General features: G+C 52.2%; 1 protein-coding gene across 8 annotated transcripts in view; it reads right to left on the reverse strand.

Annotated features, from left to right (window-relative positions):
- The window catches only part of LOC311318057 (UDP-N-acetylglucosamine--peptide N-acetylglucosaminyltransferase 110 kDa subunit), a 31,653-nt gene extending 11,207 nt beyond the window's left edge, over positions 1–20,446 (reverse strand). For 2 of the 8 annotated variants that reach the window (XM_084449253.1, XM_084449251.1), the window contains exons 1-15: positions 20,081–20,446; positions 18,180–18,330; positions 17,199–17,442; positions 16,695–16,763; positions 10,582–10,698; positions 10,051–10,130; positions 6,765–6,960; positions 6,203–6,343; positions 5,481–5,581; positions 4,871–5,024; positions 4,514–4,615; positions 2,887–3,066; positions 1,768–1,926; positions 923–1,012; positions 667–792 (exon numbers count right to left, since the gene is read on the reverse strand). In XM_084449253.1, the coding sequence (XP_084305379.1) occupies positions 667–792; positions 923–1,012; positions 1,768–1,926; positions 2,887–3,066; positions 4,514–4,615; positions 4,871–5,024; positions 5,481–5,581; positions 6,203–6,343; positions 6,765–6,960; positions 10,051–10,130; positions 10,582–10,698; positions 16,695–16,763; positions 17,199–17,442; positions 18,180–18,330; positions 20,081–20,117 (1,947 nt within the window). In that variant the 5' untranslated portion in view covers positions 20,118–20,446. Of the gene's footprint in view, positions 1–666; positions 793–922; positions 1,013–1,767; positions 1,927–2,886; positions 3,067–4,513; positions 4,616–4,870; positions 5,025–5,480; positions 5,582–6,202; positions 6,344–6,749; positions 6,961–10,050; positions 10,131–10,581; positions 10,699–12,352; positions 14,553–16,694; positions 16,764–17,198; positions 17,443–18,179; positions 18,361–20,080 lie in introns of those variants that run through there. The other 6 variants (XM_084449252.1, XM_084449248.1, XM_084449250.1 and 3 more) reach the window with 4 other exon arrangements.
- Positions 20,447–24,239: the final 3,793 nt, after the last annotated feature.

A 24,239-nucleotide genomic window follows, 5' to 3' on the forward strand; every position in this document is an offset into this window, starting at 1 on the left:
GTGAACAGACCGAGCAGGATAGTGAGTGCTGTCTCAAAGGGGTTCTACCTGGATGGAGGGTTAGGGTCAGGGTTCTACCTGGATGGAGGGTTAGGGTCAGGGTCCTACCTGGATGGAGGGTTAGGGTCAGGGTCCTACCTGGATGGAGGGTTAGGGTCAGGGTCCTACCTGGATGGAGGGTTAGGGTCAGGGTCCTACCTGGATGGAGGGTTAGGGTCAGGGTTCTACCTGGATGGAGGGTTAGGGTCAGGGTCCTACCTGGATGGAGGGTTAGGGTCAGGGTCCTACCTGGATGGAGGGTTAGGGTCAGGGTCCTACCTGGATGGAGGGTTAGGGTCAGGGTTCTACCTGGATGGAGGGTTAGGGTCAGGGTCCTACCTGGATGGAGGGTTAGGGTCAGGGTTCTACCTGGATGGAGGGTCAGGGTCCTACCTGGATGGAGGGTTAGGGTCAGGGTCCTACCTGGATGGAGGGTTAGGGTCAGGGTCCTACCTGGATGGAGGGTTAGGGTCAGGGTCCTACCTGGATGGAGGGTTAGGGTCAGGGTCCTACCTGGATGGAGGGTTAGGGTCAGGGTTCTACCTGGATGGAGGGTTAGGGTCAGGGTCCTACCTGGATGGAGGGTTAGGGTTAGGGTCCTACCTGGATGGAGGGTCAGGGTCCTACCTGGATGGGCGCGGGCCGCAGGGCGAACAGCTCGTTGCGGGCTCCTTTAGTGTAGCCGTTCATATTGACCAGGATATGGACCCCGTCCTGGTGGATACGGTCCGCCGCCTTCCCATTGCAGGGGATCTGAGGGAGGAGGAGGAGGAGGAGGAAGGGAGGAGGGGAGATGGAAAAGGAGAGTTGAGTAAACGACATGGATGGACAGAGGTGGTGGTCATCTTCGACCTTCATGACCTCCAGCAGGGCTGGTACTGACCTGGGACAGGTCAGTGAAGTGATGTGCCTCGGCGACCACCTTGACCCTGAAGTTGGTGCTGTCATCTGGACTCAGGGCGTAGCAGAACACCTGGGGAACACAGGGGGGTCAGATGGAGGAGTGGAACCATTCAGCGGCTCCATCATAATGACGCCTGCAGAACGCTCTCTCTCTCGCTTTTTCTCTCGTTATGTGTCTGTCAGTCAGTCAGTCAGTCAGTCAGTCAGTCAGTCAGTCAGTCAGTCAGTCTCTCCGTCAGTCTGTCTCCAGGGACTCATCCCAGAGTGCTTTCTAAACACCCATATTCTACAACTACAGGCCGCTGACATCACCCTATCCCGCACCCTCACCCTGAAGCCAAACCCTCACCCCATCACTCACCCTGAAGCCAAACCCTCACCCCATCACTCACCCTGAAGCCAAACCCTCACCCCATCACTCACCCTGAAGCCAAACCCTCACCCCATCACTCACCCTGAAGCCAAACCCTCACCTCATCACTCACCCTGAAGCCAAACCCTCACCTCATCACTCACCCTGAAGCCAAACCCTCACCCCATCACTCACCCTGAAGCCAAACCCTCACCTCATCACTCACCCTGAAGCCAAACCCTCACCTCATCCCTCACCCTGAAGCCAAACCCTCACCCCATCACTCACCCTGAAGCCAAACCCTCACCCCATCACTCACCCTGAAGCCAAACCCTCACCCCATCACTCACCCTGAAGCCAAACCCTCACCCCATCACTCACCCTGAAGCCAAACCCTCACCCCATCCCTCACCCAAAGTCAACTCTGCCACTCCCCATGACGGTTAGGAGAGAGGCCACATGGGCCAGCGCACCTCAAACTTCTCAGAGTTGTGCATGCCGGGGATGGACTGCATCAGGTGGGAGGTGGGGTGGTTCCCGAAGTCGGAGCTGACGTAGCCCACCCTCAGGCGGCCCCCGCTGGCCTTCAGGTCCTTGGGGTGCTCGAAGGCCGGCTTGTGGAGAGCGTTGATCTGTAGAACACCCAAGGGAAGGGGTCAGACAACATAATATAACACAGGCAGCAGGATGGACCGCTGGGCACTCCATCCATCCATCCCTCCGACCCTCCACCTATCCATCCATCCATCCATGAAGTCAATGAAACCAGGACAATACTGTACCTGTTCCAGACAGACATACACATGTCAGCTTCTCTAACCCCTGACCCCCAACGATCACCTCCATCACTAACCAGTTAGAGGTGAATGCCGTACTTGCTTTCATGAGAGCCAGTTAGGAGGAGGCCAACCAGTTAAGAGAAGTTGAACCAGTTAAGAGTAGGTGAATACCGTCTTGGGTTAGAGGTGGTTCTCTAGCTGGAGGTGAACTCTGTACTTGGGTTAGAGGTGGTTCTCTGGATGTACTTGGGTTAGAGGTGGTTCTCTAGCTGTACTTGGGTTAGAGGTGGTTCTCTGGCTGTACTTGGGTTAGAGGTGGTTCTCTAGCTGTACTTGGATTAGAGGTGGTTCTCTGGCTGTACTTGGGCTAGAGGTGGTTCTCTGGCTGTACTTGGGCTAGAGGTGGTTCTCTGGCTGTGCTTGGGTTAGAGGTGGTTCTCTAGCTGTACTTGGGTTAGAGGTGGTTCTCTGGCTGTACTTGGGTTAGAGGTGGTTCTCTAGCTGTACTTGGGTTAGAGGTGGTTCTCTAGCTGGAGGTGAACTCTGTGCTTGGGTTAGAGGTGGTTCTCTAGCTGGAGGTGAACTCTGTGCTTGGGTTAGAGGTGGTTCTCTAGCTGGAGGTGAACTCTGTGCTTGGGTTAGAGGTGGTTCTCTAGCTGGAGGTGAACTCTGTGCTTGGGTTAGAGGTGGTTCTCTAGCTGTGCTTGGGTTAGAAGTGGTTCTCTGGCTGTACTTGGGTTAGAGGTGGTTCTCTGGCTGTACTTGGGTGAGAGGTGGTTCTCTGGCTGTGCTTGCTGTGGCGAGGGCCAGTACCTTGTCCAGACAGAGGTTCCCGTGGCGCTCTGCGATGGCCTTGCGGAAGCCGTGTGACAGCGGGTACAGCATGCTGTGGTGGGGGTGCACCGAGGGCAGGCGGTTCTTGTCCAGCTGGTCGGCCACGATGCTCACCAGCTTCTTCATGCGCTCGTCATAGTCTGTCCAGTCGCACACGATCTGGAAAGACAAGACAACACACTCACACTCTTCTACGGAGCCGATAGGGGTGGGGGAAAAATTCTATTGGTGTAAGAATCGCTATTCTCAACCATTATTAATCGATTCACAAATTTCGAATTTCATAAAAAAATAAAGCATACATTAACTTTAGGATTTTATTCTGTTTTCACAATACTTGTGTTTGGGATGTATTTCAGTGTTTCTCCTACCATTACGGGACCCCCTGTATTTAATGGGTTACTATGTTTAAAGGGTTACTGTGTTTAATGGGTTACTATGTTTAAGGGATTACTATATTTAATGGGTTACTGCAGTCAAATGGTGGAAGCATCATTGAAAATTCTATCATAATCTAATCGAAAATCGAATTGGCCCAAAACCCCAAGAATCGTGAGACCACTACTGATGCCCTCCCCTAGTCCCTAATGGTCTCACATGGCCTTCTGTCTAACATTTTAGCCATGTAGTGAAGAGGGCATCCCTGCAGAGCTTAAGCCATGGCTATGTATTCGAACGGCGAACCAATCCGCGATTACACAGGCGTTTCAGGCACACCAGCTCCAGATTCCAATTAGGGATGGGCATTTTCAGTTATTGTAATACTCGAGTACTCTATATTCATAATGAACGAGTACTCGAGTACTCGCTGTTCTGTAGCCTACCGTAAAAATAAATCTGGGAGGTCCGTGGCCATGGATGTAGGCCTACAGTAGGGTTAGGGTCAGTAGGCTATGTGCCCGATTAAGTAAACGTGCCCGACTGTTTAGAAATTATCCCGACGTATTTCGTTATAGAGAATTTGCATATGAATAAACAACCAACAATTTAAGCCATTCAATCCAATTGCATTTATTAAAGAACAAACGTCACAGCGGACATACTGTGTTCTTTAACTTATCTTTTCCGTTCGTTTGGCGTCGCATCGTCGTGAGCTAGCCGGGCTAGCAAATGATGTGATTCGGGGTTGTTGTCCAGTCGTCTTATTCATTGTTTCGTTGTGCTTTAACCGCATGTGGTTGAGCTGGTTTGCTTTGAGCTGGTTTGCTTTGAGCTGGTTTGCTTATGATAAGCAAGTTTCCATAAGTATTTCCAGACTGTACTTTTACGAGCAGCAGACATGTTGCGACTGATGTGAGTAGCCTCACGCAGGTAGCCAAAAACACAGTGCGCAGGTGCATGAATAACGAAGCTTTTTTTTTTTCATAGTGAAACAATTACTCGCCATGGTTACTCGAGTACTGACGTCAACAACTCGTGCCCATCCCTAATTCCTATCCCAAATAACGCAGCTCTGGGCGTATTCCAAGGCCTCCGGATTCCAGGTCGTTTTTCCCGGGATAGTGTAATTGCTAGGCGCAAAAGGTAAAAAAATGTATGCTTTTATACGCATTAGTGTAATCCATCCTAAGTGGATGCCAGTGTGTAATTTGGGTTAGGGTTCTACCTGCAGACAGTGGGCCAGGTTACAGTAGGCATCAGGGAAGTCAGGCTTAAGCTTCAGGGCTGTACGGTAAGACGCAATGGCTTCTGGGATGTTGCCAGAGTCCTGAGGGAAGAGGAACCAGGAAGAAGAGAGGTTAGGCTCAGAAAAGAGAACAGAATCACCTGTGACACCTCCGTCTGTATAACGCCCATCACATAACCAGGTCCCTGTGACATACTAGCATCATGTTCAGGGGGTTTACTTGTACATGAAGCTGCCTTGAAGTTATCAGGAGATAGGCTCCTACTCCATGGGCCACTAGGCTCGAGAACCATTGGTTCTCAAGGCTACTTACTGACTTCCATGACCGGGTCTTACCTTGTGTATGGAGGCCAGGTTGCTGTGTGCGTCGGCGAAGGCGGGGTTGATCTGGATGGCGCGGGTGTAGCACTGCAGGGCCCCCTGGACATCCTGCATCTCCTTCAAAGTGTTGCCCATGTTGGAGTAGGCGTCCGCAAACGTGGGGCTGATTCTGGGGAGACGCGGTCACGTCAGGAGTCGGCTCAGACCAAGTACATCAGAGAAACAGCACAGATCTAGAGAGAGAGAGGGAGGGACAGCGATGGAGAGAGAGAGAGAGAGGGAGAGAGGGAGGGACAGAGATGGAGAGAGAGAGAGAGAGAGGGAGAGAGGGAGGGACAGAGATGGAGAGAGAGAGAGAGAGGGAGAGAGGGAGGGACAGAGATGGAGGGACAGAGAGAGAGGGAGAGAGGGAGGGACAGAGATGGAGAGAGAGAGGGAGAGAGGGAGGGACAGAGATGGAGAGAGAGAGAGAGAGGGAGGGACAGAGATGGAGGGACAGAGAGAGAGGGAGAGAGAGAGAGGGAGGGACAGAGATGGAGAGAGAGAAGGATAGAGAGAGAGGTAGGGACAGAGATGGTGAGAGAGAGAGAGAGAGAAGGACAGAGATGGAGAGAGAGGTGCTGACCTGATGGCTTCCTTGTAGTGCATAAGAGCCTCCTGGAGTTTCCCCTGCTGCTGCAGGACACTGGCCAGGTTAGAATGGGCCGCAGCGAACTCTGGGAACACCTGAAAACACACACACACACACGCACACGTCAACATATGACCACATTCAAAATGAATGCTAATCTTCACATTTTCAGGTCTTTAATACTCCATCTTTCCCTCCATCTGTCACAAATCATGTCAGCTCTGTGAGGAGAGTAGAGAGTAGATACTAGGCACACAAGGTAAGATGAACCATTTACCAAACAGTAGTGGACTAGGACGTCACATTAACCCTGACCCTAGTCTCGCGACACCAGACTTTCGAGATAGTCGAGATGGTTATATAGATGGCTAGAACAGCGCCAAAAACCGATGCTACCAATCAGAGCCACTGCCTACATCTCTAATAAGGTGAAGGACCTGCCTTAGCAGAAATTATGTCCGCCAAATAAGATGGAGTGGAGAATCAAAACAAAACATTTACCGCCCTATTAGGAAGGACCGCCCTGGAGACCTCGGATTGGTTCTGCAATGCAATTTCTCTCTCTGATCTCTCAAATTGTTTACACCCACTTTCAGCGAACGACTGAAAGTGACGTCGTCAGTCTCTAGCTAAGCGCAGCGTTAAGAGACTGATTGACTGGTGAGTCTGGCCCAACCCTCCCCGGTCTAGGACAGCAGACTGGCGGTGGGTCTGACCTCCAGGGCCTTGCGGTAGAGCTGGACGGCCTCCTCGATGTTGCCCTGCTCCCTCTTGATGTTGGCCAGGTTGTTGAGAGAGTCGGCGTGGGTGGGGCACAGGCGCAGGGCCGTGTTGTAGCACTCCTCCGCCTCCGACACCTGGGCCGTGCAGGGTTAAATCACACACAGGATATAGTTTTACACACACACACACATACCCTCATCGCCCTCATACACACATGCAAGGCCCAGAGAGACTCAACGATAAAACACAGCGACACGACACGGATGACTTGTGTTGAAAACATGGTCTCTCGCTGACATGAGAAGCAGACCCCAGACTGGTATATGTGGAAGAGACCCTGGTCTCCTACACTGATCCCATAGAGGGTAAGGGCTGGACGCATGCACAATGAGTCTCAAACACACACACCGGCATGCAAGCATGCACACACACCCCGGCGCTCACATGAACAATACGCATGCGCGCACGTGCACGCACGCACGCGCACACACACATGGCAGGCATGGGCATGCGTCTTTGCGGAGGGACACACACACACACCGTGTAGTTCCTTACATTGCCCTTCTCCTTCAGGGCGTTGGCTAGGTTACAGTAGGCGTCGGGGAAGTGCGGCTGCAGCTCGATGGCGCGGCGGTACGTGTCGATCGCCAGGTCAATCAGACCCTGCTCGTAGTACACGCACGCCAGGTTGCCGTGGACGACGGCGTGATTGGGGCTCAGGCTGAGGGCGCGCAGGTAGCCGGCGACCGCTCTGGAGAGAGAGACCAGAGTCAGGAGAGACCAACGCTATAACCGTAAGTACCCTGAAAACCGCTCTGGAGATGGAGACTGGTCTCTAAGTATTAGTCTAATCCTAATAGGTACTACCTCTAGGAATATTAGTCTAATCCTAACAGGTACTTCCTCCAGGAGTATTAGTCTAATCCTAACCCTGCCACTCTGGGAACATGAAGTCAGAACAGGTAATTCCTCTAGGAAAAAGACTATTCCTTCCAACTTCCAGACAGCTTCTCTAACCCTGAAAAAAGCTGCCACTGTCAAATCTTTATGGCAGGGTGGCTAGATGGCTACATGGGGAGGGCTGCCCTGCAGGGGCCAGGATAGGACTAGAACACAGAAATCAACACTGAAAAGGGAAACAATGGGAAGAAGTTGTGCCACATTGCAGGTAGTATGATCCCCATAACAAAGCTGGTCTCAGGTGTGTGTCAGGGCGTGGCAGGGTCTCAGGTGTGTGTCAGGGTCCCAGGTGTGTGTCAGGGCGTGGCAGGGTCTCAGGTGTGTGTCAGGGTCTCAGGTGTGTGTCAGATGAGCTAGTACTCCCAAATTTCGCTCTAGCTGGGTCTACCCTAAGCAGGAAGTATGGCCTCGCTACGTTCGTCCATCAAAGGTTAAACTGGAATCTCGTCGACCAATCCCCGACTGGCTTGGAGGTTGAGTGGTGGTGCGCGGACGTTGGCGGCTTTAAAATTGTCAACGTCTACAAGCCTCTGCCATCACACCAGTGTATCTCGCAGTCTTCCCCCACCCCTGCCTCTGCTGGCGACTTCAATTGTCAGCACGAGGATTTGGGGTACAGCACCAATACATCCGACGGAGAAAATCTGTCTGCTTCGGCAACTAACAACAGCCTGGCCCTGCTGTACGATCCCAAGGGTGCAGCCAGCTTTGTCTCAGGTCGCTGGAAAACTGGGACAAATCCTGACTTGGTATTCGAGAGCGTCGGCGTTGACAACTGGCTCCCTGATAGACGCGTGCTAGGAAAGTTCCCACAGTCCCAACATCGACCATCGCTGAAAACCATGCCTAAACTCGTGGACCTCGTCCCGAGCGAGCCAGTGAAGCGATGGAACTTCCGAAAGGCCAACTGGAAACGCTACCGCCTCCTTACCCATAGATCCACGAGGTGCCTCCCACCACCTAATACCAACAACGTGGACGAGGCGTACCAGGAACTCTGCGGCATACTGGTGAAAGTGGCTAAAAAATCCATCCCGTGCGGACGTTGCAATAGCTACAAACCGTGTTGGGATGCGGAGTGTGAGAGTCTCTACTGTGCCTTCCTCCGGGCCCCCCCAGGAGCTGAGTCAGACAGACTTGCATCAGCCCTGCTGTCCATACTCAGCCGAAGGAGACAAGAGTGCTGGGAGGAGGCCATTAACTTCATTGACTTCTCACACTCCAGTTGCAAGGCAAGGAGCATCCTTAAAGTCGCACTGAAATGAAAAAACGCATTCTGTCCCATCTTGGTTCTCATAATTGGTCATTGTGTTCACCTATTCAACGATGTTTGCCCAAAAAAAAAAATCAAAATTCTACTTTTGTTGTAATCTTATATCAAAGTATATAATTTCTTACTTCCTGGAAAACGGTAGGTCACATGCAATGACAACAACAGGTACCTTACATTTTAGGCCAATAATCTCACGACATCCACCCGTCAATCAACGCTATCCTTCTATTGAATCTGTCTAAAGTTCTTAAAACCTGTCCACTTGTGAATGTTCCAATCAAATTCCTCTAAACATATGTCCCACCCTCATAGCTTGTTTGCATCGGAAATATGTCAAACTACGGAAGTGAGATGATCTCAAACGTCCGTTTCTGTGCGACTTTAACAACCTCACTGGTAGGTCTAGACACTCCCCCCGTCACTGCCCCATCTCTGCAAACAAAATCGCATCACAATTTGGGAAAAGTGGGAGATACGAGGGCAAAGACTGCGAATCATCACGTCTCGTGGCAAAAGAAGTGTCTGACCTCTGGAAGGCTACAACTCCTAGCGGGGGTAACATCTCTGGCGAATTCACACAGGAGGAGTTTGCTGCTGCCCTCCAACATGTAAAGCCAAGGCAAGCTCCGGGGGCCTGATTCTATCTGCCCAGAGCTTATACTCCATGCCGTGCCTGCCTTGAAGTCCTGGTTAAGAGCGTTCCTCTCTTCCTGCTTGCGCCAACTCAAGATCCCCAAAATCTGGAGAAGAGCCCTAGTCGTCGCGATCCACAAGCCGAACAAGCCTGAAGGGGACCCCAAGAGTTACCGCCTCATCTCTCTGTTATGTATCCCCTTCAAGATCCTCGAGCGTCTCATCTATGCCCACAGGGGCAGGCCGGGTTCCGACGCGGGAGATCGACCTTAGATCAAGTCAATTTGATGACTCAAGACATCGAGGACAGCTTCTCCGCTAAAAAGAAGGCTGGAGCCGTCTTTATAGACCTGACGGCTGCCGACGACACCGTATGGCACCGCGGCCTCACCTGCAAGCTGCTCCGCCTGCTGCTGGACAGGCACATGGTCAGCATGATCATGGAGCTTGTCTGAAACCACAGCTTCACCCTCACTACCGGTAGCGGACAGTGAAGCAGGTTGCGACGCCTTAAGAACGGCGTCCCCCAGGGATCTGTCCTGGTCCCCCTCCTTTATAACATCTACACCTACGACCTGCCGATCACAGTCTCCAGGAAGTACGCCTACGCAGATGAGCTTGCGCTGGTGTACTGAGCTGGAGACTGGCAGGCCGTGGAGGAAACACTGAGCCAGGACGTGCGACCCAATGGAATGCATGGCCTGATGGTTGTGGATGACAAAACAGTGACATGGCTCCTGGAGGTGTGCCTGGATATACAGCCCGGGTGACCCATCACCCAGGCTCGGGCTGGTAAAAGGATAGCCCCTCAGCCCTGAGCCTGGGGGGTGGGGGAGTGAAACATCTACACCCAAATGAATAAGAAGGTGTGTGTCAGGGTCTCAGGTCTGTGTCAGGGTCTCAGGTGTGTCTCGTCACATCAGAGAGCGATGCAATCTGTCTCTATCCATATGTGCCGCTCCGTTCCAGACTCACCTGTCGAAGATGCGCGCCTCTTTCAGAACGTTGCCCAGATTGATGTAGGCATCGAGGAAATTAGGGTCCAAAGTCACCGCCTGTCAATCCCAGAGCAGCGGGTCAAAACCGGAAGAAGGACTTCCTCATTTGGAGGATCCTCCCAGTTCATCTAGACACACTTATCTTTCAGCTATCAATGAACACATTCAGTTAGAGGTACACGCCAAGCTTGCCATCTTCCCCAGAGTGAGATAAGAGGATGCATACTCTTCTCTTAGGAAGCATCGTGAACGGTTAGAGGCGTTAGTTAGCCCATTTTAGTGTTATCACTGTCTGGAAGTGGATTTGAAACATTAGCCTAGGCTAATGGCTCTCAATGCTTTCTACTGCACGCACAGACGTGGGTATGCATCTTATCTGACTCTGGGGAAGATGGCAAATGAGCCAATTTCCCCAAAAGTTGGCGTGTTCCTTTAAGGATCAACTCATCCTAACCGGTTGGAATGTCTATAGATTATCTATAAAGACCCGATGCCAGAGGCGGTGTACCTTTTCAAAGTGGTGTATGGCCAGCCAGATCTCTCCCTGGGCGTTGAACACACAGCCCAGGTTGCTCCAGGCAACTGCAAAGTTGGGCTGGGTCTCGATGGCCTTCAGGTAACAGGCCTTGGAAGTATTAACGATGAAAGGATAGAGATGGAGGTGGAGAGAAAGAGGGGGGGGGGGGGTAGAGGAAGAGAACGGAGCAGAGGAGAGCGGTAGGGCAGAGGGGGAGCGAGGAAGAGGTGGAGAGGACGGGGAGGCAGAGAGAGGAAGAGGATGTATTGAAGATGGAGAGAGGGGTACAGGAGGTAGAGAAGGAGGGGCGGGACGATAGAGGGGGGATTGTAAAATAAAAAGAAAGTAGAAGGGGGGAGGGGGGACGAGGAAACAGAATTAGTGTCTGTTCTCCGCTAAAGCAAAAAGTGAGTCTGCAGTATGAGCTCGCCTGCGCTGTACTCTGCTGCGCTAAGCTGCTGTGCTTCCCCTACGCTGCGCAGATCCAACCAGCACCCACACACAGGCCCGCATTCCACAGTTAGGATCTCCTCGAAGAGGAGCTAGCCTGGCCCGTCTAAACCTAGCTAGCATACCAACCTAGCTGCCCGCTCGAATCTGCGCGAGTGTCGGAAGCTAGCCGGCTCTACCGAGTGACCCCTTCCCCTGTTGAGTGACCCCTAACCTGCTGAGTGACCCCTAACCTTTAGCCCGCTGAGTGCTGAAGCTAGCTGGCTCTTGCTCTCCCCAACCTTGAATGGCGGACGCTGTGTGCAGGTGGAGGTCCCTGTAAAGCAAGCGCCACATCACGGCGTTGGGCGCCGCCCGGGGTGTGTGTCTAACCGCCGCCACACACCATTGCTGTTCGCTGGCGCCGACCGGTACTGGCGCTGACCGGTCGTGGGTTTGCGCTGCGCATCTGGCCCGGGGGGTGGTCGGCTGCAGACCCGGAGCCCCCCCAGAGGAGCCCGCCGCACCAGACTGGTGGACCAGCCTGGCTGCCAGGACCACGTTGGGGGGTGGTGGTGGGCGTGGTGGGTTGACAAGAGACGTGTGGGGACATCCAAGACTATCAATGCCGTCTTTGAGTCCACTATCTTAGGCCAATTACAGAGGTAGCAAGAGTTTTTTCTGCCGGGGGCAATAGAACGATGTGATAATCATGAAAGCCAATCAAATCCTGTTTGGGACAGGGGGAAGGGGTTGGGTGCTAGGCCTGGCAGGGGGTTAGTAGGCGGTGGGGAGGTGGAGTGGGTCTGCAGCCAACAGGCCAGGGGGGGGTCGCGGGGAGCGTGGGAGTTCGCTTGCGCCTGACGCCTTTCTGGTGGCCTTTTCTGGTGGCGTGGAGTTTTTTTTCCCTTTTTCTTTTTTCGCTGCGCAGCTCCTGCGCTACTGCAGACTCACAGCGCCATGTCTGCCGTCACCGCGGCAACGCCGCCACTCCAAGACCAAGAAGGAAAAAATAAACGACAAACAAAATCAATAGGAAAAAATAACCGACATGTAAGAGTTAGAGGGTTCTTACTGTGTCTGTCTTTATTTCTCTTTTCACGTTTTATTGCTTCCAAATCCATCATTGTTACTGACTTGCTACATAGTTGTGGCCGTTATGTAAAAGGTATTCAAAGGAAATGCTTACTGTGCTTTGCTCTTTATTGTTTTTTGTTTATTTGGTTAACTTTCTTGTTTTGCTCTTCAAAGGAAGCCACAAGACAGAGGAGGAGCTCGGGAATGGAGTAGTGAGGTGCTTTTTTTCTTTTGCTGGCAGTTACAAACCCGTTACCATATGTTCTGACTGTGTCAGAGGCGTCGCTGGCAGGGAGAGGAGGAGAGGACTGAGGCTGCCCTAGAGTTCCTTTCCACCAGGCACCTACGCAGGAATACTGTCACCCACCTGAAACCTTCTAAATAACAATATCAGTTGTGGAAAAAACCAAAAGAGACAAAATAAGAAAACAAGAGCGTTAGTATGAGTTCGCAAACAATACATTTTCTTTTTTGTCTTCATATGAAAATGAAAAACAAGGCATTTACAAAAGTCACATACAAAAATGAAAAACTAAATAAAAAAAAACCTGTTCTTACGTTTCACTCATGCAATGTATACTTTTCTTTTCCAAGAACACAAGAGAATGTTGAAAGGGGGTCAGCGAGGGAAGAAAGGCTCTGGTAAGGACGTACGGATCACTGAGATAGAAGAACCATCCCCAACCCCAACTAACCCTAACTAGCCCTGATTAACCATAACTAACCCCGATTAACCCTAAGCCAACTAGCGAGGAAGAGGAGGGGGATAACTGGCTTGACCTTCACCAAATGAACTGATCACAACTCTGGGAATAATATCATATTGCATCCTCTGAGAAAAAAGGATAATCATTACTCTTTTATTGTCTTTTTCCTTTTTCCCAAAAGAGGTATTTCTCATGAATACTTTGTTTTCTTTATCCTGTCCTGCTTTCTTGTGGTCCTGGCCAATGAAGTAGGGAGAGAAGTCTGGGGTTTAATGATTGGTATCTAGAAGCTTCTCCACAGCTCTGAAATGAAGAGGTCATGGCTTGTAGCTGCGCGCGTGCCGTCTCCCTGTCTAACCCAGCAGACTGTCGACGGGAGGCGGAGTGCAGAATAAGAGCTGTCTGCCGGACGCAGCCCTGGCCAGTCCTGCAGCTCTCTGGGGGGCGACTAGGGGGACGATGCCATCTCAAACCCACCCTCTGTCCCGCTGCTGGCCTGATTGCATATCCGGTTGGGCGTGTTTGGCACCGCTTGGTTGAATTTGGGGTGTAGGAATTGGAGTGTAGTAGAGCTAACGGGGGTTTTATACTATGTAGACGAGAGCATGGGGAGGCCTGTCAAGAGACGCGTTTGGGCATGGCGGAGGGGTCGGGAAGACAGCTCTGAGCGCGCACACTCCGCCGGCCCTTGGCGAGCGCGCGGGGGGCGGAGCGACTGAGCAGGGGGGGGCGGGACGCTCCCTGGAGCTCCTCCCCACTCCTCCCCCCCTTGTGCACTAGATAGGATGGCCCGGAACCAGGCAGTGGTCAGTTCCCCACAATTCCAGCTGTCACCCAACCACAAGAACAAAAAATGTTTTTGAGTTTGAATTTAAATTCAAAACCCAAGGACAAGAGACTGTAGCTCGTGGGCCCGAGAATTTGGCATGGGGCTGAACACATAGATAAGGTACCAGACTAGCAAATCTGCAGGGTAGGGATAAGAGCATGATGGTGGTGGGCTGTTGGTTTAACACCATAATATTGTGGAATATTGTGGATCGGTTGTCGGCCATCTTATCTTTTGCGGCAAAGAAGAGTCACTAAACTAATCAGTTCATTTTTTTCCCCCTCGAAGGCCGAGCCAGCATTTTCCCTCCAAAACCCGCTGAAAAGGTTTTGTCATAAATAAACTACCGTTGTGTTTTCACTACCAAGTTGTAGCATTCCAGCCTTTCTTCCTGTAGAAGGGGATCTGACCTCAAGGGTTCATAGGTCAGGGGTGAAGCAAAGAGTGTTGGAATTGGACAGGGAGGGGGGGGGGGGGGGGGGTGTCTGGACTCTATCTACGCTCAGAGGAAAGTTGTACATAACTGGTTGCAAAGTCACCAACAGCAAGAAGTGGGGGATGGGATTTGAGTTGATAAATTAAAAAATAATAAATACAAAAGACAATTCTGTCTCTTGGAGGGGAGTGAGAGAAATCTAGTGACTTCCCCCAGTTTCTAACGTGATAACTTGGAGGAGTGAGAGAGGCCGGTACTGCTCAGATAAAGGTCCAGTCCAAGAGGCTGCTAGGTCTGCCAGAGACCAGCCTGACCTTAACCCTGCTAGGTCTGCCAGAGACCAGCCTGACCTGAACCCTGCTAGGTCTGCCAGAGACCAGCCTGACCTTAACCCTGCTAGGTCTGCCAGAGACCAGCCTGACCTGAACCCTGCTAGGTCTGCCAGAGACCAGCCTGGCCTTAACCCTGCTAGGTCTGCCAGAGACCAGCCTGACCTTAACCCTGCTAGGTCTGCCAGAGACCAGCCTGGCCTGAACCCTGCTAGGTCTGCCAGAGACCAGCCTGACCTTAACCCTGCTAGGTCTGCCAGAGACCAGCCTGACCTTAACCCTGCTAGGTCTGCCAGAGACCAGCCTGACCTTAACCCTGCTAGGTCTGCCAGAGACCAGCCTGACCTGAACCCTGCTAGGTCTGCCAGAGACCAGCCTGGCCTGAACCCTGCTATAGACAGGGTGAATATGGGTATGGAGGTCTGCTACAGACAGGGGGAGTGGGGGTCTGCTACAGACAGGGGGAGTGGGGGTCTGCTATAGACCAGGGGGAGTGGGGGTCTGCTATAGACCAGGGGAGTAGTGGTCTGCTATAGACAGGGGGAGTGGGGGTCTGCTATAGACAGGGGGAGTGGGGGTCTGCTATAGACCAGGGGGAGTGGGGGTCTGCTATAGACCAGGGGAGTGGGGGTCTGCTATAGACCAGGGGGAGTGGGGGTCTGCTATAGACAGGGGGAGTGGGGGTCTGATATAGACAGGGGGAGTGGGGGTCTGCTATAGACAGGGGGAGTGGGGGTCTGCTATAGACAGGGGGAGTGGGGGTCTGCTATAGACAGGGGGAGTAGTGGTCTGCTATAGACAGGGGGAGTGGGGGTCTGCTATAGACCGGGGGAGTGGGGGTCTGCTATAGACCAGGGGAGTGGGGGTCTGCTATAGACCAGGGGAGTGGAGGTCTGCTACAGACCAGGGGAGTGGGGGTCTGCTACAGACAGGGGGAGTGGGGGTCTGCTACAGACAGGGGGAGTGGGGGTCTGCTATAGACAGGGGGAGTGGGGTTCTGCTATAGACAGGGGGAGTGGGGGTCTGCTATAGACCAGGGGAGTGGAGGTCTGCTACAGACCAGGGGAGTGGGGGTCTGCTACAGACAGGGGGAGTGGGGGTCTGCTATAGACAGGGGGAGTGGGGGTCTGCTACAGACAGGGGGAGTGGGGGTCTGCTATAGACAGGGGGAGTGGGGGTCTGCTATAAACAGGGGGAGTGGGGGTCTGCTATAGACCAGGGGGAGTGGGGGTCTGCTATAGACCAGGGGAGTGGGGGTCTGCTACAGACCAGGGGAGTGGGGGTCTGCTATAGACAGGGGGAGTGGGGGTCTGCTATAGACAGGGGGAGTGGGGGTCTGCTACAGACAGGGGGAGTGGGGGTCTGCTATAGACAGGGGGAGTGGGGGTCTGCTACAGACAGGGGGAGTGGGGGTCTACTATAGACAGGGGGAGTGGGGGTCTGATATAGACCAGGGGAGTGGGGGTCTGCTATAGACCAGGGGAGTGGGGGTCTGCTATAGACAGGGGAGTGGGGGTCTGCTATAGACCAGGGGGAGTGGGGGTCTGCTATAGACCGGGGGAGTGGGGGTCTGCTATAGACCGGGGGAGTGGGGGTCTGCTATAGACAGGGGGAGTGGGGGTCTGCTATAGACAGGGGGAGTGGGGGTCTGCTATAGACAGGGGGAGTGGGGGTCTGCTATAGACCGGGAGAGTGGGGGTCTGCTATAGACAGGGGGAGTGGGGGTCTGCTATAGACAGGGGGAGTGGGGGTCTGCTATAGACCGGGAGAGTGGGGGTCTGCTATAGACAGGGGGAGTGGGGGTCTGCTATAGACCAGGGGAGTGGGGGTCTGCTATAGACAGGGGGAGTGGGGGTCTGCTATAGACAGGGGGAGTGGGGGTCTGCTATAGACAGGGGGAGTGGGGGTCTGCTATAGACCGGGGGAGGGGGGGTCTGCTATAGACCAGGGAGAGTGGGGGTCTGCTATAGACAGGGGGAGTGGGGGTCTGCTATAGACAGGGGGAGTGGGGGTCTGCTATAGACCGGGGGAGGGGGGGTCTGCTATAGACCAGGGGGAGTAGTGGTAAGGGGATCAAGAGATCAGAGACTATGGAGATTACTCTCTGGGGGAGTCAGACTGATGCTTAGCAGTCTTAGCTAAGCTTAGCCCATAGTGTTGGGGGGGGGGGGGGGGGGGGCTTTGAGGGGGAATAAATAAAGTATCTCTAAATAAACCAAAGTGCAAAATAAATTAGAAAATAAACAAACAAAACCAAAGCATAGCAGCTAGACAGGTGTCGACCTGATGAGACATACCTTAGCCTCTTCCAAACGACCCAGAGCTTTGAGGAGGTTTCCCAGATCACTACGCACGCAATAAAGATCCTGGAAAATGGGACAAAGTTGCGCTGTTTAATCTCAGCAAACAGAGACACAAACATGTAGCACAATGTCAACAAACCATCTAGGGATCCACCGACATGAAAATTGCTGTGATGGCCAATAACCAATATTTATGTTATGTTCTGTTTAAAAAGTCAAATATTGCACATACTGAAAAACATGTGTAAACACTCTCTATTTCCAAAACACTTGGAATCAGAATTTTATCGCATTAATCATAGATTTATCACATCGTTTCCTCTCAAAAACAACACACAAGCAGCTAGACAGAAAAAATTATCGCCTCTTCACATCGGCCCTGTTTTGACACTGTTTTCCGATACCGATATATATATATTTTTAAGTCAGATACCGATACGATTGCCGATTTATACCGTTCATAGCTAAAACCATCTACTGTTCTGACCAGATACCTACAGGGTTGTACTGCAGAGCGGAGACGTAGGCCTGCACGGCTCCCTCCATGTCCCCGGCCGCCACAAGGGCCGCCGCCAGGTTGATGTACCCGTCGATGAAGTCCGGCTTCAGCCGCAAGGCGTGGCGGTAGTGCTCGATTGCCTCCTGCAGCTGCCCACGCTCCTTGTACACGTTGCCCAGGTTGGAGTAGGCCTCGGCCAGCATGGGGTTCTGCTTGATGGCCAGGGTGCTGAAGTGGGCAGATCTGGAGGGGAGGGGAGGAGACTGTCAGCCAGGTCACTGGGGACACTGAATGGGAGTTAGAGTGTGAATGGGAGTTAGAGTGTGTGAATAGAAGTTAGTGTGTGAATGGGAGTTAGAGTGTGTGAATGGGAGTTAAAGTGTGTGAATGGGAGTTGAGAGTGTGCGAATGGGAGCGAGTGTGCGACTGATGAGATGTCTGTCTAGCGGTGCTTGCTGGAAATAGACCTCAGCTGAAGCTCACCGCTGAACAGACGGATGGTGTTTACTCGCTCTATGCTGTGTGTATGCATTGTAAATACAATGAAGTAACGCCATATCCTCCAAACAAATAAGAACCAAACCCGACACCTCCACCATGACATCTGTGAAGAAAGAAAGAAGAAAGGCCAGCACCACTGGAGAAGGAGGGATTTTAGAAAGGAAGACATTAGAACAGCGTGAAGATCCCAGCTGACGGCTCCAGTAGCAGCAGGATCCTCTCCTACACATACCCAGGAAGTCAAGCCCAGTATTCCAGCCCTCCCTCTTCTCTCCAGGCCCTTCCACAGAGAGAGAAATGGGGGGGCAGGGCTTTGGTTCATCCCCTTCTCCCACAGAGACAGAGACAGAGAGAGAGAGAGAGAGGGGGGGGGCTTTGGTCCACTGCCTTCTTGCATGGGAGGGAGGAGAGAGGAGAGGGGGAGCGTTAGGACGCCACCCCCCCCCCCACCACCACCACCACCACCACCACCACCTCACCTGTCGAGCCTGCGGCATTGGAAGTGTATGGAGGACAGCAGCAGCAGTACGCCCGTGTTGTCCGGCTCCTGCCTCCACAGCTGCATGCAGTGGCGCTCGGCCGCCTCGAAGTCCCCGGACTGGTACTCCCTGTGCGCCAGCTCGGCCAACCCTTGGAAGGAAAGCAAACGTTTGGTCGGTTCTGGAGCACCAACACAGCCCGAGGAAGGGGGAGGGGAAACAACACGTTAGAAGAAGTGATGGCGACAATGGAAACAAGACAAATAATTAAAAGAATTAAAAAAAACATGAATGAGAGAAGGTACTACAGACGGACTCATGGTCACATTCAGGTCTTGCTATGCATCTAGATAATGTATTGTTGCCCAAGTGAATTTTAGCATTCTTTCAAAAATAAATTAAAATCAATCAACATGCAGACATGTGGATATTCTGTTGCAGTGGAAAACTGCTTAGTCACATGGAAAGACCTCTATAATTGTGTTCCTTTTTATATTGTACCTTGTTTGTATTTATTTATTTTTTCTATTGTCAAAGCACTTTGAATTGCTTATGTGTACGAATGGTAAATAAAAGTTGATTTGATTTTATAATAACTATACTTTACGAATCTGACCACACTATTATGTGGTTCACATAACCATGTTCACAATGCCCTAACCCTGCAGCAAGACAGTAATAAGAAAGCAAAGTGACCTTTAGGTTAGTAGGCATTGATCTTCTGACAATAGGATGGATTGCGTAACCGTGAATGAGAGGGAAACTGGCTAGGCTGGGACACGGAGTCTGGGCTAGGGACACGGAGTCTGGGCTAGGGACAGGGAGTCTGGGCTAGGGACACGGAGTCTGGGCTAGGGACACGGAGTCTGGGCTAGGGACACGGAGTCTGGGCTAGGGACACGGAGTCTGGGCTAGGGACACGGAGTCTGGGCTAGGGACACGGAGTCTGGGCTAGGGACACGGAGTCTGGGCTAGGGACACGGAGTCTGGGCTAGGGACACGGAGTCTGGGCTAGGGACACGGAGTCTGGGCTAGGGACACGGAGTCTGGGCTAGGGACACGGAGTCTGGGCTAGGACACTGGTTCCGTCCCGACAACTTTAGCGAACAATAACCCAGCGTTGACTGCTTAGAAATGAGGAATGACCGTCTGTGAGATTGTGAGGGTTCGTGGGAAACGTGAGGTTAATGGTGAATGATTATGGCGGGGACAACATGGGACACAGGAAGAGCTGAAACACGGGCGTCTCGTCTGAGAAAGCCAGCCTAGCTAGGCCTAGCTGAAGATGATCACACATGGTTAGGAGTCAACACAAGCCATGGATCAGCCTGTCAACTCGCTCACCAGTAGTGCTAATCTGAGCTACTCAGCTACTGCTACAGCCAAGCACCATCCAATATGAATGTTGTTGGTTTTTACATCGCGTTATGCTAAATGAAGTCTAGGGCAACAACACAGCAGCAACCTTCGTGCTTCGACGTGATGTGGCCGACTACCGTTAGGCTAACTGAGCTAACACGAAGCTAACTGAGCTAGCACGAAGCTAACTGAGCTAGCACGAAGCTAACTGAGCTAGCACGAAGCTAACTGAGCTAGCACGAAGCTAACTGCTAACTGAGCTAGCACGAAGCTAACTGCTAACTGAGCTAGCACGAAGCTAACTGAGCTAGCACGAAGCTAACTGCTAACTGAGCTAGCACGAAGCTAACTGCTACCTGAGCTAGCACGAAGCTAACTGCTACCTGAGCTAGCACGAAGCTAACTGCTACCTGAGCTAGCACGAAGCTAACTGCTACCTGAGCTAGCACGAAGCTAACTGCTAACTGAGCTAGCACGAAGCTTCCCCGTCCCTCTCCGACCTAGCTAGCCACGCTAGCCTCGCCATGCCTCCGCTCTCTCACCTGTACTGTCGGCCACGTTCCCCACTGAGCTCGCCATCCCCTCGGCCTTCGAGTCTCGCACGGTGGTCGTCAGTGTGTAACTAGGAGAAGATCCACCTTCACACAAAAAGGGATATTCGTCGGTCTGTCGACGTTGTCTTCTCTGGTTCTATCAAGCCTGTCACGGTCAGACAGCAGGTACTGATCTAACCACACCACGAACTGACGTTTAACCACCCTGGTTCGTCCCAGGAACGGTCCTGGTCAAACGATTACAACCTAGCTGAAGTATATATCTCAATGTTGGCGTGTATATTATAACGACAGACAAACAAATAGCTAGCGAGCTATCCCTCTTCAAATGATCAAACGTGACATGCTGAGCTTTTCCACAACAAAGCGTCTGCCGAGAGCAGCTAGCATAAAATGGCGAGTGGTGTTGGGGCGGTGGTTCAGAGAAAATAGTCCCCTCACCCCCCCCAAAAAACGTATTTATTTAATTGTGCATGCATGGAATGGAAGGATGTTCCGTGCACTGAGATAACAATTGATATCAAAACAATCATTTCTCAAATGTAGTAAACGTATCAACTTTCACACACTATACTGCCGTTAGCTAGAGATTCTAGAAAATGTGCGGTGCGGATGAAGACAGTATCGCTGGCACACCGTGGTGAGATATCAAAGCTCCACAAGCAGTCCGTCCACTGCGGCAGAGAAGGTGGCGCCTGCTCGTTCAAGAGTGACCCGCTAGGGGGCAGCCATGAGCTACCAGCACCGCTGCAAGAAAGCACATGCTGGCATATGTGAGTTTACTTTCTACTGTTAATGTAGGCTATTTGAATACAACATCTATATCATTGTAACGATCAAAGGCATATTCAATCGATAACCTACCCCAATGACATAGCACAATGAATGCTCTCTTTCAATAAGCCTATGTGACCTTATGTGACCTAATGACCATGAGACGTCTACATAATTTCAAGACAGATTACAGAGCTCATGATTACCTGTGTCTCAAGTGGCACCTGCAGGGAAGAGACTTGTTCTGGTACATGCATTCCATGTTCTTGTAATAAGAGGACAACAGCAGAAGGGGAATGCTACCATATGAGTCACTAGTGTTCATGTCAGATCAGTGCACATTAGGTAGGCTGAGTTTAGGTTAGTTAGGGTTAATATGCTACCCCCATATATATACCCCACTAGCGTTCATGTTGGATCAGTGATAAGAGTCTGGTAGGTATATCCTTGGGTTGGTTTTCCAGACTCGCTCATTACCACAGGGAGGTAGGGAGGGGGGAGGGGGTTCTGTTTGCACCCCAGGAGTCAGTGTCACAGCTGACAATGTCACACCTCTACTGAGCAGGGACGGACTGGGACAAAAATTCAGCCCTGGCATCTTGGCCCAGACCGGCCCACAGGACTGGACTGGGTGAATATTTCCTACCGGGAAATGTAGCCCCAGTCGGCCCACTAGCCGAGCCGACGCGTGAAATGGAACACCTTCAGTTTCGTTTTGTTGACGGTGGGGGTGCTGCTGCGCGATTTGTTGACGGGGGGGGGGGGGGGGGGGGGGGGGTGCTGCTGCGCGATTTGTTGACGGGGGGGGGGGGGGGGGGGGGGGGGTGCTGCTGAGGCTCTCTAGCGGCCCACGCAAATGACACCTGAAACTAACAGAGGGAGGGGTGGGGCCTACATATGATTGGGCCAGCCCAGTGTCAGTATAGAAAATGGACCAATGGGCCGCTGTCCCTGCTCTATGGGCCGTTCGTTAGCTCGTTTTTTTAGATCGGCCCACAAGTAGGTCCGGCCCACCGGGCATTTGCCCGGTACGCCACATGGCCAGTCCGGCCCTGCTACTGAGGCCAGTTAAGAGGCCATCGATGACACGGAGGCAGTTTACTGCCTTTCCCAGGAGCTCTGGCGTCACTGTGGACTATAAAGAGAGGTTCCACGCTGGGACCCCGCAAACACGCGCACACGCGCGCGCACACACACACGCGCGAGCGCGCACACACACTCATACACACATGCACGCACACACGCATGCACACACTTTGCCAGGAGATTCCCCCATTCGCTAGTAACATCTCCATGACAACAGTAACCAACCGGGGGATGACCCTGTCACGACATGGAGAGAGAGAGAGAGGGAGGGAGGGAGAGACAGAGAGAGGGAGGGAGAGAGAGAGAGAGAGAGACAGAGACGGAGAGATGGAGAGAGAGAGGAAGAGACAGAGAGAGGGAGAGACAGAGAGAGGGAGAGAGAGAGAGGATGAGACAGAGGGAGAGAGAGAGATGGAGAGAGACAGAGAGGGAGAGAGAGAGAGAGAGGAAGAGACAGAGAGGGAGAGACAGAGAGAGGGAGAGAGAGAGAGGGAGAGAGAGAGAGGGAGAGACAGAGAGGGAGAGACCGAGACGGAGAGAGGGAGGGAGAGAGATAGAGGGAGAGAGAGAGACGGAGAGAATGAGGGAGAGAGAGAGGGAGAGAGGGAGGGAGAGAGATAGAGGGAGAGAGAGAGACGGAGAGAATGAGGGAGAGAGGGAGGGAGAGAGATAGAGGGAGAGAGAGAGACGGAGAGAATGAGGGAGAGAGAGAGAGAGAGAGAGAGAGAGAGGGTAGGAGTTAAAGAGCAGAGGATAAAGGGGTGCTGAGTAGGAGAGGACAGGAGGAAGTGACAGAGCCTTTGAAATGAGCCTGCCGGGTCAATGAGACTCACTCGGAACAAACACTCTGAAATAGTTAGTGTGTGTGTGTGTGTGTGTGCTTGAAAGAAGCAGTGTGCTACTACAGCACCCAGTGAAATAGAGATTGTGGAGGCATTCACTGAGACCAGCTGGGCATCCACTCCAAGACAACTCTGCCCGCCATTTCCTTGTTATATGAATGAACGTAAACGTCATCCCAGGTCATTAGAATAAACACGCTAACAGAGATAGCCATACACACACAGACCACTGCAAACTCCATCTGATTATCATCTTTCTTCATTTACAAATGTACTTTATTATACACACATCACTACTCATAATTCATACCGCTCATTTAAGTAAAGATCTCTCTTTTTTAACAATCAAATAAAGCGAAACAAAACAGAGGAAAACAGGGGAAGCAGTAGAATTCCAGTCAGCATCTTGTCACGGCCTGTCATAACCCCAGCCCTGTCATAACCCTAACCCTGTCACAGCCTCTCTGTCATAACCCTAACCCTTTCATGGCCTGTCTCTCTAACCTTGTCTTAACCCTAAGGCCGGATTCATAGTCGACGCAAAGCAACGCAAGCTTCGCAAGGCCACGCAAGATCTCGTTGCGTCCTTGCGCGTCATGCCGAAATTTGTCAATTGACGCAAGCAATAGTGCAATTCCTTCCGTTTCCACAAAACAAAACACAGAACGCAAGCTCTCGAGTCGGAGCTTGCGTTCACAACGTAGCTTGCGTTGTTACGTCGACTATGAATCAGGCCTAACCCTAAAATGGAATCTGTGAAGGTTCTCTGTCATACCGATTACTGTCTGGAGAACGGGCCGGAGGGGAACTCAGGGTCAGAACAGGAAACAAGATCCGTCTGAAGACACAGAAACATAACGGTCCAGCAGCTCTGCTCCTCCCTGCGAACTCCGCCAGCAATCCCACATCGCTGGGAGTCGTGTGGGAGTTTGAGAGACAGTTAGAAACAAGCGACCGTTTCTTTGCAACCCTCATAAGGTGGACCAATTTACCGTAGGAGTGGACGGCTCTCTTGCTGGATGATGTTAACCTAACGCTGACATTCCACTGACTCGGGTTCCGGTGCGTTCCGGTCACCGTACGGCAGCCGGAGTCGACCGCGGCCCGTTCTAGACGATGACGGTGTTCCACCAGATGCGCCGCGGCACGTTTCGGACTCAGAACCGGCTCTCCGCAGAGCTCCGGTAAAGACAGACGGCGGGTCTGTTATGGACGGATGCCGCAGCTGGGAAGAAGAAAAATGGGGTAGATAGGTCCCATCCCAGGATGGCCTGTCTAGATATCAAACAAACTAATGTGAAACAACTCCCGGTGGGAGTTGAAGCCGTGTGGAGGACGGGGTAAAACCTGACCGCATTCAGAACGGAGTCAGTGGAACTGAGGCGCTAGAGTTCAGGTGAGGTGGTCTGGAGGTAGTGTGTGTAGCAGACCAGGGGGCAGTGCTT

This window comes from Borostomias antarcticus (assembly GCF_949987555.1).
Source record: "Borostomias antarcticus genome assembly, chromosome: 14".
Lineage (NCBI taxonomy): Eukaryota > Metazoa > Chordata > Actinopteri > Stomiiformes > Stomiidae > Borostomias > Borostomias antarcticus.